The following is a 16,691-nucleotide window of genomic DNA, read 5'->3' as shown; positions in this document are numbered from 1 at the left end:
GATCTGCCTGCCTTGGCCTCCTGAAATGCTGGGATTACAGGCACGAGCCACTGCACCTGGCCTTTGTTCTAATTTTCTCTTTTTCTTTCTTTTTTTTGAGACGGAGTCTCGCTCTGTCGCCCGGGCTGGAGTGCAGTGGCGGGATCTTGGCTCACTGTAACCTCTGCCTCCTGGGTTCCAGTGATTCTCTTGCCTCAGCCTTCTGAGTAGCTGGGACTACAGGCGTCTGCCACCACGCCTGGCTAATTTTTGTATTTTTAGTAGAGACGGGGTTTCACCATATTGGCCAGGCTGGTGTCAAACTTCTGACCTTGTGATCCGCCCCCACTTTGGCCTCCCAAAGCATTGGGATTACAGGCATGAGCCACTGCCTCCAGCCCTCTGTTCTAATTTTCAAACAAGGAGTCCTGTAAGTTACTGACTGGGCACCTTCCTTTCATCTGTAAAATGAGATGATGTTTTGCTTTTGTCTTCCTAGCATAGGGGTTATCCCACCTCTTGTTTCCAATTCTATGTGAGATGGTGGTGCATGCCATGTTGTTAGGTAGAAGATGTGTCCCTAGCTCTACAGTTAGCAAGCTTTGAGAGAGGCAATTTAAATTGGTGCTAACTATGTCAGCCCTTGGAAAGACCAAGAGCACGTGTAAATGTAACTTGGTGATGGCATTTTTGTGGTGGAAGAAAGACTGTAGTCCTGCCCATCTGTATATTCTTTTTGATGACTTCATTAAGTTACGGGGTAGACCTGGAAACTTGAGAATCTTTAACAGGTTCTTTCAGTATTCTCTCAGATTCTTACAGAATCTAGGTGGCAGTTCTTTTTTTAATAATTGGATTTTTTAAGGAAGTGGTAGTTCCCCCTGTGAATTCTTGCATTTCAAAAATTTTTGTTGGTCATTATTGGCCCAGTTTGGAGTTGGCTCTGTGGCACTGAAACTCAGGAGAAAGATGGGGGCTCATAGCTTTGTTTGGAAATCAGCCACATGAGGATAATATTGAAGGTGCTGAGGGTGACAGCAGGAAATGGGAAGGATGTTGTTGAGGATGGAATATAGAGTGATAACTGTGAAGATATGGAAAGACTTAGCGAGAGAGTGACAGGTTAGTGGTTTTGACCTAATTTTGGGGAACAAGGTTCATATAGATTTTTCCTCTTCTATTATATGGAAAGTACCGTAAAAATATGATTAGTAATAATCGTGTGTGTCAGTTTATCAATTTTTCTGTAGCCAACTATGCTTTTATGTACAACAAATGAGAAAGCAGCCCCTAAAATATGCCAGAGTGAAGAAAATCTTCACGTTTTGTGTGTTCAGTTGGAAGTGTTTCGTTAATCATCCAGGGCTTCTTCCACAGTCTCTTTGTTGATATTGTAGCAGTTTCTCAGGTTTGTGGGCAAGTGACTATAGCTATTCCACGTGGTGGACAAAGCAGAATGCATTATCAAGCCGTCTTTGGTGCAGTTCACACAATCGTCACCTGTGCCTGGCAAATGGCTAAGTTCTAGCAGACCCTCCCTGCCATTCTGCTGCCTCACAGAGACTTCTCTTAAGAAGTTACACAGTTTTGTTCAGGGCTGTGCTAGAGCCCACTTATCCTGGAGCTGGTTATTCAGTTTTCATAATTGCTCAGACTTTGTGTTTTGCCATTTTACTTTGTTTTTGTTTGGCCATTTGCATATTGATCATGGAATGGAGCGATAAAACATGCTCATAGAGTGGATTCCTGTTAGGTTCCTGCCACTTGAATAGTCTCACTCCAGTTACTGGACACATTTATGGAGTAACTGATAGAGCTATTTAGTGTTGGACAAATATGTGATTCATTTTAAAGTAGTAAGCTCACAACCACTAACTTAATATTTCTAGCCTGTCTCCAAAACTCATCCTTCCTTTATTCTTTTAAAATTACTGTAATAAGTATGGACTCTTTAATGTCTGCTACATTTTTTGCAGATTTGGCCACAGATTTATTTTCTTTTATCCACATTTCTTTTTTTTTGAGATGGAGTCTTGCTCTGTCACCTAGGCTGGAATGCAGTGGCATGCGATCTCGGCTCACTGCAACCTCCGCCTCCTGGGTTCAAGTGATTCTCTTGTCTCAGTCTCTCAAGTAGCTGGGATTACAGGCCCACACCACCACGCCTGGCTAATTTTTTTTTGTATTTTTAGTAGAGATGGAGTTTCATCGTGTTGACCAGGGTAGTCTAGAACTGACCCCAAGTGATCCATCCACCTCGGGCTACCAAAGTGCTGGGATTACAGACGTGAGCTACTGCACCAGGCCTGATCCACATGTTTTTAAAAGTTGGTTAATGTCACATAAAATTGGGATTTTGGACTTAAAAAAATCAGAAAATCTGGCAGCATTCCCAGTGACTGAGTAATGGCTGTCTCCTTTAGACAGGATAGTAGGTTGCCTCCAAATACACATCACCCCCCTTACCCACCTTTTTTGACATATACCTGGCTGCCTTCACTAATTGCTGTTACCTGCCTGGCTCTTTGGGCACCTGAGTTTGTTACTCAGCTGCTTTTATTACTCAGCTCTCCACTTCCTGCTGTGCTCTTGTACTCTTTGTTTTTTGTTTTCTTTTTTCTGAGACAGAGTCTCGCTCTGTCGCCTGGGCTGGAGTATAGTGGTGCAGTCTTGACTTACTGTAACTTCCGCCTCCAGGGTTCAAGTGATTCTCGTGCCTCAGCCTCCCGAGTAGCTGGGATTATAGGCATGTGCCACCATGCCTGGCTAATTTTTATATTTTTATAGAGATGGGGTTTCACCATATTGGTCAGGCTGGCCTTGAACTCCTGTCTTCAGATGATCCTCCCATCTCTGCCTCCCAAAGTTCTGGGGTTACAGGCATGAGCCACTGTGCCCGGCCTTCTTCTGTGCTCTTTGGAACGGGATGCTGACAGCCCTCTTTGAAGTGGAATGGGCTGTGAATCCGTCGAGGTGCCCCTCAAAAAAGCTGTGGTCTGAACCCTCTCCCCATCTTTGAAAATGAAAAATTTAAGTAATTTTTCAAAATATTTTAACTTGTGTTTTGTAATCCTTTCTTTACAACTGTCCTATAAGGTGGGCATGTGTGGATTTATGTACTATTGGGAAGCCTTAGGGCTTTCTCCACTTCTGCTAGGAATAATGTATTTTCTTGAAAACAGTCTCAGTGAAAGACTGGACTTTTCCTGTAGTCCTTTCAAGGTAGCCGCAGTCTTCTTGTGACCCAGTTTGCAGCATTGAACCCTGGGCATGGCTCTGCCATGAAAGGCCATTGAGAAACCATCAGATCCTATAATTGGTGAGTGGTGGAGCCAGCATTTGGTTGGAGAACTTTTGATTCCAGTGCAGCATGGTGCTATTCTGATACTGGGTTACTCTTTCAGATTGAAATTCTTCATTCCATTTTACTGTTTGCTGGGTGAGTGCAGCAGTGACACGGTTTTCAAAAGTTTACTAATAATCTGTTTTTTGTCTAAAAAAAATCTTCTTTGTAGTATTTGATGGACATGCCATCTTTTTCTTTTTGAGACATCTCTCTCTGTTGCCTAGGCTGGAGTGCAGCGGCACAATCATGACTCACTGCAGCCTCAACTCCCTCCTCAGCCGCCTCCTGAGTAGCTGGGACCTGTGGCATGTGTCACCATACCCAGCTATTTTTAAAAATTTTTGGTAGAGATGAGGTCCCTCTCTTTATTGCCCAGGATGATCTCAAACTCCTGGGCTCAAGTGTTCCTCCTGCCTCAGTCTCCCAAAGTGCTGGTATTACAGGCATAAACCATCATTTTTACATACTTTTAAAAAAGCTTTTTCTTTGTTTTTCAGTACATTTTATAGTTTTATAAAGTTGGATTGAGTCTTCTCTTTTGTCTTCCTAGTTTTAATCCTTTAGACTATCTTCATTTACAAATATCTTTTGTTTTAAGTTTTTCTAATTTACACTATCTATTTTTATTTTTAGGTGACATATCAAATTAAATATCTGTATTTTGACAATAAATGTGACCATACTCCAGCCACCCCTTCACACACCCCGGGTTCTGAAATGCATCTCTGATGTGGTCACAGTAATTTTTTGTTTTACTGACTTACATTTGCACTACAGTGTTTAGGGAACCGCCTACCATAATGCTTCCTTTAATATGTTGTCCCACACAGCACTGTTTTACGTGATGTAAATGTATTATACAAACAAGCTTCCGTGGTCAAATGATTTTTGGGAAATGCAGAGTTAAACGAAGTTACACAGGTTTCCTTATGGGTGCTTTTGGGGGTGCCTGTCAGCACTGTGACTGTCTTAAGAGCTAGAGTTAAAGAGGACAAAGTTTTTCGACCTTGGCATCTGATAGGACTGATATTTCTTTTTTTTTTGAGATGGAGTCTCGCTTTGTTGCCCAGGCTGAAGTGCAGTGGCGTGATCTCTGCTCACTACAACCTCCGCCTCCCGGGTTTAAGTGATTCTCCTGCCTTAACCTCCTGAGTAGCTGGGATTACAGGTGTGTGCCACCACACCCGGCTAATTTTTGTATTTTTAGTAGAGATGGGGTTTCACCATGTTGGTCAGGCTGGTCTTGAACTCCTGACCTCAGGTGATCCGCCTGCCTTGGCCTCCCAAAGTGCTGGGATTACAGGCGTGAGCCACCGTGCCCGGCCTAGGACCCATATTTCTAATGTTGCATTGGAAATATTTTGGGAAAAATTGAGTTACTATGATTTTCACATTATTTCTTTGTGTAGGTGGAAATGGCTCATTATTTCTCAAGGTTTCTAACATGGCATGTTGCTGTGTTGTTCCCTTCAGTTTTGCAGAGACTGAGTGCGGTTACTATAGAGAGAGTCCAGATGGCCTAGTTGAGACATTGAAGATTTAGGAATGCATTGATTTATTGACTGATTGAGACAGGGTCTTGCTGTGTCACGCAGGCAGGAGTGCAGTGGCACAATCACTGGCTCACTCTAGCCTTGACCTTCTGGGCTCAATTGATCCTCCCATCTCAGCCTTCCATGTAGCAGGAATTACAGGCGCGAGGCACCACACCTGGCTAATTTTAAAATTTTTTGTAGAGACGGGGTCTCACTGTGTAGCCCAGGGTGATCTTGAACTCCTGGCCTCAAGTGATTCTCCTTCCTTGGCCTCTGAAAGTGTTGGATTACAGGCATGAGCCACTGTGCCTGGCCTAGGAGTACTTTTAAACCGCTGTCTGATTCCTGATAGGAGGAAGATATTATCACTGATTGAAAGGGAATATCCCTAATAAAGTTTTCAGTTACACCTGTGTGCAAAAATCGTGGTCCAATTGTGAGTTGTTTCAGAAAACAGATGCAGGATACGTAAAGGAATGGGGCAGGACAGGCTCCAACTGAGTAATTGGCGTGAAAGGAGAAAGGGGCCGGGGCATGTGAACTCCCAGGCTTAGGACTACAGTCAGTCCATTGGAAGTCAGGTGAGTTATGAATATTGCTCATGTGCCTGCTGAACATGTGTGGGAGAGTTTTGTTCGAGGGAGACAGAACCCAGGAGGAGACTTATCTGTGAACTTGGGCTGGTGTGCAGCCTTTCTGCTGAAACCTGATGGAATTAAGCTTTGAACAGTTCGGCAGATTCTAACTTGTCATTGTGGGGCTTGTGTGTAGCTGGGGTTTGGAGACTGCTTTTACACTAAATCATTCCTGTCACCCGCTCTCAAGTAAAGCAGTCTGCGGCGTAAGCCTTGCTGGTATTTGTGTAGAGTGGCACTGCCTCTGGTGGGAAGAATGCAGCAGCTTCACGTGTTTGCTGCTCCTGAACCTCAGATCTTTGTTGACAATGATGCTGAGAGAAGAGGATGATATGTTCTATTTTGAAAGGATCAGGACTAGAAGCATAAACCTTTAAAAGGGAAGGTCCAGGAGTCAGATAGATTTAGGTTAATCATTACCACCTACTTCTAGCTAGGAGTATTAATTTTTTCATTTGTTCATTTGGGAATAACATTACCTATTTTATAGGATTGTTTAGAATAAATGTAAGATACAAGTGTGTATAGTGTAATGAGGTAGTACATGGTATAACACTTCACTTTAATGATAACTAGGTGCATTTTTGGTCTAAGTATATGAGACAGACCTGGTACTGTTCAGAAGAGCCTTTGTGGAGCCTGTTTTTGGAGTCAGCTAACTAGTTTAATAGTAGAGAACAAAAATTGGAGAACGAATTTTGAAACAATAAGATTTATCTCTCTCTGTTGGTTATTCTTAATATTTGCACAACTGCTTAATTGAAATTATATGACTTTTTATTTTAGCAAAATAAATTACTTTTTAGCAACCTTGCCTTGCTGAGAAGAAACTGCTGCAAACATGTTATTTGCCCATTAACGGGGAGAAATTCAGTAGTGAATTTAAACACATTTTATTAAATAATCACTTCTCACATGCTTGACTTGTTTTTTGGGAGGCTTTCCAGTAAGATTTGCTAGAGAATAGTGGTGATATTTATTATATCAGTTCTAATAATTAAATTTTATTTTATAAAAGTTTATTTTCGTTAGCTTATTTAGTGCTCCGAGCAACTCTATTAGGGTACAAGAACCCTTGTGTTTCCATGAAGAAAGACTTGACGCTCAGAAAAGCTCCGTGATTTTCCCCTCAGTGACCTGCAGAGCTGGGGTTATAATCTAGGTCTTTTTGTCCAGCACTATTTGATCTCTACCCTCTCCCCCTTATACCATGGATCTAGGATGTCAAGGGATTCAACCTTGGTTATTTTTAAAAGATAGTGTCAGTCAGAAATAAAACTTAGATGTCTCCATATGTAGGAATTTTAGAGAAATAGTTTGTGTCTAAATTTGCAAGCTCATTCGGTTTAAAAATGGTTCCTATAATATGGTGCTCATTTATTACTTCAGATTCATTGCTTCACTAATGACTTTTAAATAGGACTCTATTATTAGAGTGATTGGACTGAAGTCTGATTGGACTAGAGTTAAGAGATTGCATCACTATAAATAGAATGAGATAAAATATTTTACATAATGTGATTGAACTTCTATGAGGTCTGAAAAGTTGGAACCTAGGATCTTCTCTTTTTTTTTTTTTGAGACGGAGTCTTGCTCTGTTGCCCAGGCTGGAGTGCAGTGGCAGGATCTCGGCTCACTGCAAACTCTGCCTCCCGGGGCCGTTCTCCTGCCTCAGCCTCGCGAGTGGCTGGGACTACAGATGCCTGCCACCAGGCCTGGCTAATTTTTTGTATTTTTAGTAGAGACGGGGTTTCACCATGTTAGCCAGGATGGTCTCAATCTCCTGACCTCGTGATCCACCCTCCTCGGCCTCCCAAAGTGCTGGGATTACAGGCGTGAGTCCCCGCGCCCGGCCGGATCTTCTCTAAACGGATACTTAGACCAGTTTCCAAATAACAAGCTTCTCAGTGTGCGGCCTAAGTTGTAGACAGAGTGGCTACTTACGAGAATTTGGGAATTAAATTATGTCGTTTGGCATGTTCAGTTATGTTACCTGAGTCAGAGTTTCATTAGCTGCTTCATCAATAGTTTTTTTAACCCCAAAGCTTTAGACAGTAAGATTAACACACTGATTAGAAAATCATTTAAAGACCAAAATGAAAACAGAACAACTCTAAAAGCTTTTAGTGTGTTCAGGAAATGTTAGAAGTGGTCGTATGTGAAGCCATTATTGTTATAGTTATTGGAGAGGACAATTTTGGTAGACATAGATGAATTTAATACCCTTCTTTAATTTTTTATTTTTAAAATAGACATGGGGTCTTGCCATGTTGCCCAGGCTGGTCTTGAGCTCCTGGGCTCAAGTGAATTGCTTTCCTCAGCCTCCCAAAGTGCTGGGATTACAGGCGTGAGCCGCTGCACCTGGCCAATGTGCTTCTCTAATAGTGCATTAGCACGAAAAGGTTGGAATGGCTTTAAAGGCATTTCAGTTTCCCCATGATTACATAGGAATGTGCCTAGTCTCTGATATTTATAATTTGATAAAAATATATGGTAAAAATACATAGTTTGTAAAAATTTCTAAGCAGTTGTGAACTGTAGTGAATTCATGAGTGATTGGCTGGGTGTGGTGGCTCACGCTTGTAATCTCAGCACTTTGGGAGGCTGAGGTGGGCAGGTCACTTGAGGCCAGGAGTTTGAGACCGGCCTAGGCAACATGGCGAAACTCCTGTCTCAAAATACAAAACATTAGCTGGGTGCGGTGGCCTCCACCTGTAGGTCCAGCGGTGTGGGAGTCTGAGGCATAAGAATTGCTCGAACCTGGGAGGTAGAGGTTGCGGTGAGCTGAGATTGCACCACTGCACTCCAGCCTGGGCGACAGAGTGAGACTCTGTCTCAGGGAAAAAAAAAAAAAAGATTGTTAAGTTCTAATCAAACCAGAATCTTTTCCTATCACCTTAACTCTTATAGTAGTGACTCTAACCTTCCCTCTCCTTGCCATCACCATCCATATTGTTATACTGTTATAAAATTACATTATTCCAGCAGTTTTACCAAAGTTTGGATAAGTATTTTTAATAGGCATTATGTGTTTAAATTTTTTCATTAAGATAAGAGGTTAATATTTATTTGAAGCATCAGTAGAAGCACAGTGATCAGTGGATACTGCCAAGAGTTTTTCCGATAATTAGAGTGGAATTTTAAGGAAACAACGTATTACATGCTAAGATTGAATGGATAGGGATGGGAGAGAGATAACAGAAGATATATTTTGCTATTGGTTTCTTGATGTGATATGTGATGGTGAATATTACCTCTAAACTAATGTGCAAAAAAATCCCAATAAAACCCAAATCTCAAAACCCCAAAAACAAAAAGGTGTGCCAAAGAGGGAAAGCACATGCCAGATCATCTACTTTGAATCAGTAATTTTTTGCTGACAGCCAAGTTGGGAGTGGGTCTGTAACTTTCATTTCCATTTGGCATCAGGACGCTATTTGGTATAAATTTCTACCAAATAGTTATATGGAACCACATTATGCTGGTAGTAATCTTTGACTAATAATAATGGACATATGTATGTGGCTCTTGAATAAGGATTGTTTTATTTTTCGGTTTTCAGTTAGTTAGAATATACAGTGTAATAATTTTGGTGGATAGTGGTTTGATTAGTAAATGCTATCTTTCATGGTTTAGTAAGATTTGTTTTCTCTCTCTTTTTTTCTCTCTCTTTCCAGGGTGTGGATGAGTGGAACATAGCTCGCCTGAATACAGTCTTGGATGTGGTTGAAGAAGAGTGTGGCATTTCTATTGAGGGTGTAAATACCCCATATCTCTATTTTGGCATGTGGAAGACCACGTTTGCATGGCACACCGAAGACATGGACCTCTATAGCATTAATTATCTCCACTTTGGAGAGCCCAAGTCTTGGCAAGTTACTTGTTTAATATTTATTTGCTTTGGAGTTTTGAAATTTGCGCATCAGGCACATATTGAAGAGGATTTTGTTCTTTGATTTGGTGGATTCAGATTTATGTGAGCTGTAAGGGAGTTTTTGACTGTAATAATTAATTGTCTTCTATTCTGTCTGGGATTGTGCTTGGAAACCATAAACCCCATGGTAACTTGTACAGTCATGCACTGTATAACAATGTTTAGATCAATGATGGACCACATATATAATGGTCATCCTGAATTTATAATGCAATTGAAAAATTCTTTTTCCATGTTTAGATATGTTTAGCTACATACTTTGTAGCTAAATACTTTGTGTTAAAATTGCCTGCAATATTTAGTACAGTACAGGTTTGTAGCCTAGAAGCAATAACCTATGCCGTATAGCCTAGGTCTGTAGTAGATCCACTATCTAGATTTGTGTAAGTCCACTCCATGATGTTCACACAATGGCGAAATTGCCTAACAACGTATTTCTCAGAAAGTATCTCTGTTATTAAGTGATGCATGACTGTATATGTAAAGTTGCCTGTAGTCCATTTTGTGAGACATGAATTGATAAATATTTTAGGCTTCAAGAATTTGTTAGGCATCTTTACTTTGAGCATTTGTTGGATGGCATGTAGGAGGTAGTTAGGAGTGAAGAGTTGACTTCCTGGGTGTAGTTTCAAACCCTCTTAATGATCTTCTGGTTCATCCTCCTCTAATTATTTTTGTTTTATTTTATTTTTTTTTGAGATGAAGTCTTGCTCTGTTGCCCAGGCTGGAGTGCAGTGGCACGATCTCGGCTCACTGCAACCTCCGCTTCCTGGGTTCAAGCAATTCTCCTGCCTTAGCCACCCGAGTAGCTGGGATTACAGGCCCAACTAATTTTTTGTATTTTAGTAGAGACAGGGTTTCACCATGTTGCCCAGGCTGGTCTTGAACTCCTGAGCTCAGGCAGTCTGCCCACCTTGGCCTCTCAAAGTGGTAGGATGACAGGCATGAGCCACCACACCCAGCCAATTTATTTTTTATTTTTTATTTCTATTTATTTTTTCGAGACAGGGTCTCACTCTGTTGCCCAGGCTGGAGTGCAGTGGTGCGATCTCGGCTCACTGCAACCTCCACCTCCTGGGTTCAAACGATTCTCCTGCCTCAGCCTCCTGAGTAACTGGGATTACAGGTGTGCACCACCACGCCTGGCTAATTTTTGTATTTTTAGTAGAGACGGAGTTTCACCATGTTGGCCAGACTGGTCTTGAACTCCTGACCTCAGGTGATCTCCCAAAGTGCTGGAATTACAGGCGTGAGACACCATGCCTGGCCCTCCTCTAATTAAATGAGAAGTTCCATTTAGTGTGGTGGGGGATAGAAGGAGAGTAGGGATGAATCAGGAGGCCTGTTAGCACTCCTTGGATGATGGGTATCGGGAAAAAATAAGAATATTAATATATTAATGCTAGTATGTGTTTTAAACTTGCTATATCCTGTATTTGTGAGCCTCTTCCCTCATCTTCCTGGGCAATAATTTTAAGATTGTGTCTCTCTGTAAAGTGGATCATGTGGTACATTGGCTACTCATTTGTAATTATTAGTCTGTCAGTCACCCTGGTATCCTTTGTGGTAGGTCAGTTTTGTGTTTCAACTTGTTTTCATTGTTTTCAGTCTTAAGAGAGTTTAAATATCTGTTATATTTTCTCTAATACATGTACATGTAGGATAACACACAGAAGTATATGAAGCATATTCTTGACAACCCAGGAAAAATGGTGTTATTATGGTTGTGAATATTATAGGATGTTTTTCAGGTGCTTGTGCCAGCCCAGTAGCTCTCCAGCTGAAAGATAATGGCCTCTTTCAAGTTCTTCTGTTGATTAGGCATTGAAATACAATGCATGATAGCTGTCTCCATCTTGCCATTATGTCCCCTGAGGTTTAATCATTTGGTGAAGTGCGAAGTTGTAAGCTTTCTCCACAAAACATAAATATAGCAAAGTTCCTAATTATATAAAATGACATTTAAGTAGAAATAAAGTTTTAATTGGAAGGGCAAAGATTCTAGGACATATGAGATAAATCCAGACAGTTTCTGATTTGCTGTGGAGTTTTGTGATCCAAAAAAGTTAGTGGGAAGCTATTAAACTTATTTAAAAAATGCTTCACTTACACATTTCATTTGATCAATTCTTAGCTGTCTTAATGGAATAAATTAAACTTTTTTTTTTTTTTTTCTTTGAGACAGAGCCTCGCTCTGTTGCCCAGGCTGGAGTGCAGTGGTGTGATCTCGGCTCACTGCAACCTCCGCCTCCCAGGTTCAAGCGATTCTCCTGCCTCAGCCTCCCGAGTAGCTGGGATGACAGGCGTGTGTCACCACGCCTGGCTAATTTTTGTATTTTTAGTAGAGATGGGGTTTCACCATGTTGGCCAGGCTGGTCTCGAACTCTTGACTTCAGGTGAGCCACCCTCCTTGGCCTCCCAAAGTGCTGGAATTACAGGCATGAGCCACCACGCCTGGCCAAATTAAACTTTTTGATAGGTGGCCTAGGACTCATACAGGCTCCAGTGACAAGAGAATGTGATGGGGTTATTCATTACTCAGATGTTTATTTGTTATTACTTTTTGTAGAGATGGAGTCTTACTGTGTTGTCCAGGCCGGTGCTGACCTCCTGGGCTCAAGTGATCCTGCTGCCTTAACCTCCCAAAGTGCTGGGATTACAGGTGTGAGCCACTGCACCCAGCACTCGGGTGTTATTTGTGGGCCTGGTTTGAGCACATGCTTAAGGACAGGGATCTCTGTTGTGTTTGTACAGCATTACTGTAAAGTTTGTTGGAATGTCATCTTTTAGTTTTTTCAGAACTTAGCTTGGAGAGACTAGGAGAAATATTTTCAACAATGGGTAGGCTCCTGGACAGTTTCTCAGCTTCTTTGTTATCTTGATGCTCTTTCTGACATTCACTTAAAGTGTGGATAAAATTAAATGAAATGAGTGAATTCAACATGTTAATACAATCTAGTATGTAGGCAACTACATACTATGTCTTGCTTAAGAAATCTGAAAAGTTAGTAGCAAAACTTTTCTGGGGATTTGTTAAGGAATTAATAAATGAGGATGCCTGGGACATTAATTTGAGTTTTCAGTATTAGGAAAGTTTAAATGAAGTGTCTGCTTTCTAATTAAGAGAGATGGCTGTCTTATCTTTTCCTGGGAACAGGTTGATGTTGTCTCCTAATGATCACTTCAGGAAGAATATTCTGGTCAGGGCTAAGATGGATTCTGGTGTCTTGTGTCTTTGGGAAAGAGCATCACTAATCATGAGTGAGAATAATTATGCCCATTTTCAAAGTATTTCTTTCTTGCAGCTTGTATATGTTCAGTGTTAATTACTCTGTTAGTTATTAAGTATACAGCCTCCATCATACGCATTAAGAGTAGATTTATACTGTCACTATTATCCTTAACCTTGGCCATTGTTTATAATGATAAAATAATAAAATGCAGTAGTGAGTTATAACACTGATTCTATGTACTATTTCCTAAGATAACTACTGTAGGAAAGAGAGTGTTATAAATGCCCCTAAAGATATTTTCTAGTAGATGTATGAAATATTACATTTCCTCAGCATGAATAATTTTGAGGTAAATGTTGTCATTATTCAAATTCATTTTAGCAATCCTTATAATATATTTGAGGTGAGCTTTGAAAGATGTTAGAAGCAACACAAATTCATGGAAGTATTTGGAGATAGGCAGTGTGGCAGAGCTTAGGACACGAGGGCCCAGTAATCAGGGCTGTAGTTTTTATTATGCACTAGTGCATGTGGCTTTGGACGAACAACTCTGCTTGTCTGGACTCCAGTTCCTTCACTCCCCCAAGTCACAAGATTAGCAAGAATGACCTCCAGTCATTCTGATTCTGTGACTCATGATCAGAGTCACAGGAATATTTTTATTGAGTTGACAAAACGAGAGGATGAAGGGCTGTAAGGTTCTGTATGCACATGTGAGTGTGTGTGCACCAGCGTCCTCTTCTGCCTGTCCTGTCCTTGTTGAGCTGTATCTCCCCTTCAGTATGGGATAGTTGCCTTTACTTTTCTCTAGTGGGTGGCCTCTCCTGTGCTTGACATATCTGTCACTATATTGTTTTCTCTGCTGTCTCTCTGACCTTATAGGTTGGCATTTCAAGTCTACTCCTTCCTCTTGAATTCTACCTCCAGGTACCAAGCTCTGGATGGCATTATTGGAAAGACTGCCTACGATTCCCTCCTTACTTACGGGCCCATGCTGCTCTCATCTGTCCATGTTTCACTTAGGGTTTGCTTAAAGACTCTCTGGACTATGTGCTGTCCTTACTTTAGACATTGCTTTTGCATCTTACAACTGATTGTGGCCACCCCTCCCACCATCTCCCTCATTACGCCAGGCAGGAGAATCGCTTGAACCAGGGAGGTGGAGGTTGCAGTGAGCCGATATCACGCCACTGCACTCCAGCCTGGCGACAGAGCGGGACTCTGTCTCAAAAAAAAAAAAAAAAAAGAAAAAAAAAAAGAAATCGTCTCTGGTAACACAGACGACAGATGTCTCAAGTAGGTGGATTTTTTTTTTTTGCCCCATTTTAAAACTGAGGACTGGCCGGGCGCAGTGGCTCACACCTGTAATCCAGCACTCTGGGAGGCCGAGGCGGGCAGATCGCAAGATCCGGAGATCGAAACCATCCTGGCTAACATGGTGAAACCCCATCTCTACTAAAAATAATTAAAAAAATTTAGCCAGGCGTGGTTGCGGGCGCCTGTAGTCCTAGCTACTCGGGAGGTGAGGTAAGAGAATGGCGTGAACCTGGGAGGCAGAGCTTGTAGTGAGCCGAGATCGCGCCACTGCACTCCAACCTGGGCGACACAGCGAGACTCCGTCTCAAAAAAAAAAAAAAAAGACTGAGAATTATTTAGAGTCTTAAAGGTTTATCTAGTTATTAATAAGTCTTGCAGTTGGGATTCAAACTATTATCTGATTTTTCCTATAGCTTTAAGGAGAAAAGAAAAGAGTAAAGATGGAGTAGGCAAGAATAAAGCCTCCCTGCGTTTCTTCTTACACCATCAACTTTCTTTGAATTAGATTTTATGCAGAACTAAAAGAGAAACATGCCCCTCATTTTGGGGGGCCAGACTGTGGCATAAGAAAGAAGATTTTCAGAGGGCTGTAATGTGGCTATATTCTAATCTTGTGATAACTGACAGGTGATGGGGATGGGGGGGCGTTTGGAGGTGTAGGTAGGAGAAATGTCTGAACCAACACCGTTTGTTTACCACCTAAGGTTCTTTCTTTAGATGTGTTACTTGGAAACATTCTTGAAGTCAGAAATAAAACCCCACATTTGAAGGATCGAGTTATATCTTGACAGAGGGTTTTGTTTCTCTCTAGGGAATAGATGGTGATTTTCAATTAGACATATACTTAGATTCTGACCCCTTCGGGAAAGTACATTGGAGGAAGCTAGTCAGTCCTTGTCAGGAGTTAAGTGTACTTTATCTGTCTAACCTATCAGATAAATAACTACTGGGTACTAGGCTTAATACCTGGGTGATGAAATTATCCCTACAACCAACCCCCATGACATGAGTTTACCTGTATAACAAACCTTCACATATACCTGCAATCCTAAAATAAAAGTAAACAAATGAAAAAAGATTTGCTAGGACTGTGAGAAGAGACATAGAGTCTGAGCCCAGCTTCTGAAGGCTGTAACACAGTCCTCTTTAGTCTTGCAGTAGTACAGGGCAAATAGTTTTTACATTAAAGTTAGTTTGTATGTTTTTCCATGCGTTACTTGGAATGTATTTTAATTCATGTTAAAATGATCTCAACATTGTGTTTCTCTAGATTGAGAATAGTTTTTTGAGATTGTCTGGGCTTCTTGCTTAAAATCTTAGGAAGGTTGATTAACTTACCCTAACTGACTCCTTTTTTGTAAAAGTGTCAAAAATGAGAAACTGAGGATATTTGTTTAAGATGGAGTATATCTATATATAATATTACAGTTATTAAAAATGTATGTTGCTTAAGTTATTGTAAAAGCATTTCCAGCAAGTGATTGATAACTTTTACCCAAGGCACAGGCAGTAGGTGGAAATAAATCTCTGCACTGGACTTGAAACTAACAAATCTATAATTTGTAAGTTTTTTTTGTCGCTACTTGAACCAACATTGGTCTTTTTTCTTGTGATTTATATAGCTCTAATGGTCAGTTTTACCACTTTATTATGTTCTGTTCTCGTAGAACTCTTCATTAATTTGTGTATTTTGGTCTTGTCTCTCCCATGAGATATTCAGCTTCCTGAGAGCAGTGATACATGTATCCTATTTTTGTGTGTTGACCAGGTATCACAACTTGTATGTCATAGATATGTGCAGTTTCATGCTTCTTTCAGCTGTTGTTAATCTAACATACTTTTAGCTTCTTAGGGATAAATATTACAAAGTCAGCCTATAGAATAGTACAGTCATGCATCCTGTGTGATGCCTTGATTAGTACTAGACTGATGTATAGGAAATTTTAGAATTATAGAAAACTGCTTATTAGAAATGTTCACTCTACCATATTTTGATTGTCAGTGATAATCACAGATTTATATTTGTTGCATAAGTGAAATCTACAGACAACATACCTCAAACTTAATATAGCCAATTGTCATGAATCTATCCCTTCCTCTCTTCCCCCTTTCCTTCCTCCCAGTGACTTATTATTTGTGTGGGCTTCATAGAGGATTTCCTTATTTGAGGAATCATGCATAAAGTTTCTTGAACTCATGCATAAAGTTACTTTACAATATATATTTCTTTTTTTTTTTCCTCGAGATGGAGTCTTGCTCTGTTGCCCAGTCTGCAGTGCAATGGTGCAATCTCGGCTGTAACTGCTGCCTCCCAGGTTCAAGTGATTCTCCTGCCTCAGCCTTCCGAGTAGCCGGGACTACAGGCATGTGCCACCATGCCTGGCTAATTTTTGTATTTTTAGTAGAGATGAGGTTTTGCCATGTTGGCCAGGCTGGTCTCGAACTCCTGACCTCAGGTGATTCACCTGCCTTGGCCTCCCAAAGTGCTGGGATTACAGGTGTGAGCCAACGCGCCTGACCTACAATATGTATTTCTGAGAGGACATAGCAGTCAATTGTATGATCTCTAATATGATTTTCTAATCAGAGACAGAAAACTTATTTAACAATTTTCCTTTAAGTGTGGTTAAAAAACTGAGTGGTTTTTGGGAAGATATTATGCCTGAGAAAGGACTTGAATTAGTTGGGTTGCCTTTGTTGTCTTCATGTTCG

General features: G+C 40.9%; 1 protein-coding gene across 11 annotated transcripts in view; it reads left to right on the top strand.

Moving 5' to 3' along the window:
* Window positions 1–16,691, top strand: part of KDM4C (lysine demethylase 4C) — a 451,156-nt gene that overhangs the window by 121,939 nt on the left and 312,526 nt on the right. For all 11 annotated transcript variants that reach the window (XM_063649534.1, XM_063649532.1, XM_054502416.2 and 8 more), the window contains one exon: window positions 9,173–9,366. In XM_063649534.1, coding sequence (XP_063505604.1) covers window positions 9,173–9,366 — 194 coding nt within the window. The remainder of the gene's footprint in view (window positions 1–9,172; window positions 9,367–16,691) is intronic.

This window comes from Pongo pygmaeus, chromosome 13 (assembly GCF_028885625.2).
Source record: "Pongo pygmaeus isolate AG05252 chromosome 13, NHGRI_mPonPyg2-v2.0_pri, whole genome shotgun sequence".
Classification (NCBI taxonomy): Eukaryota; Metazoa; Chordata; class Mammalia; order Primates; family Hominidae; genus Pongo; species Pongo pygmaeus.
Note: the sequence above shows the minus strand (reverse complement) of the source record. Positions and strands in the feature narration are given on the sequence as shown.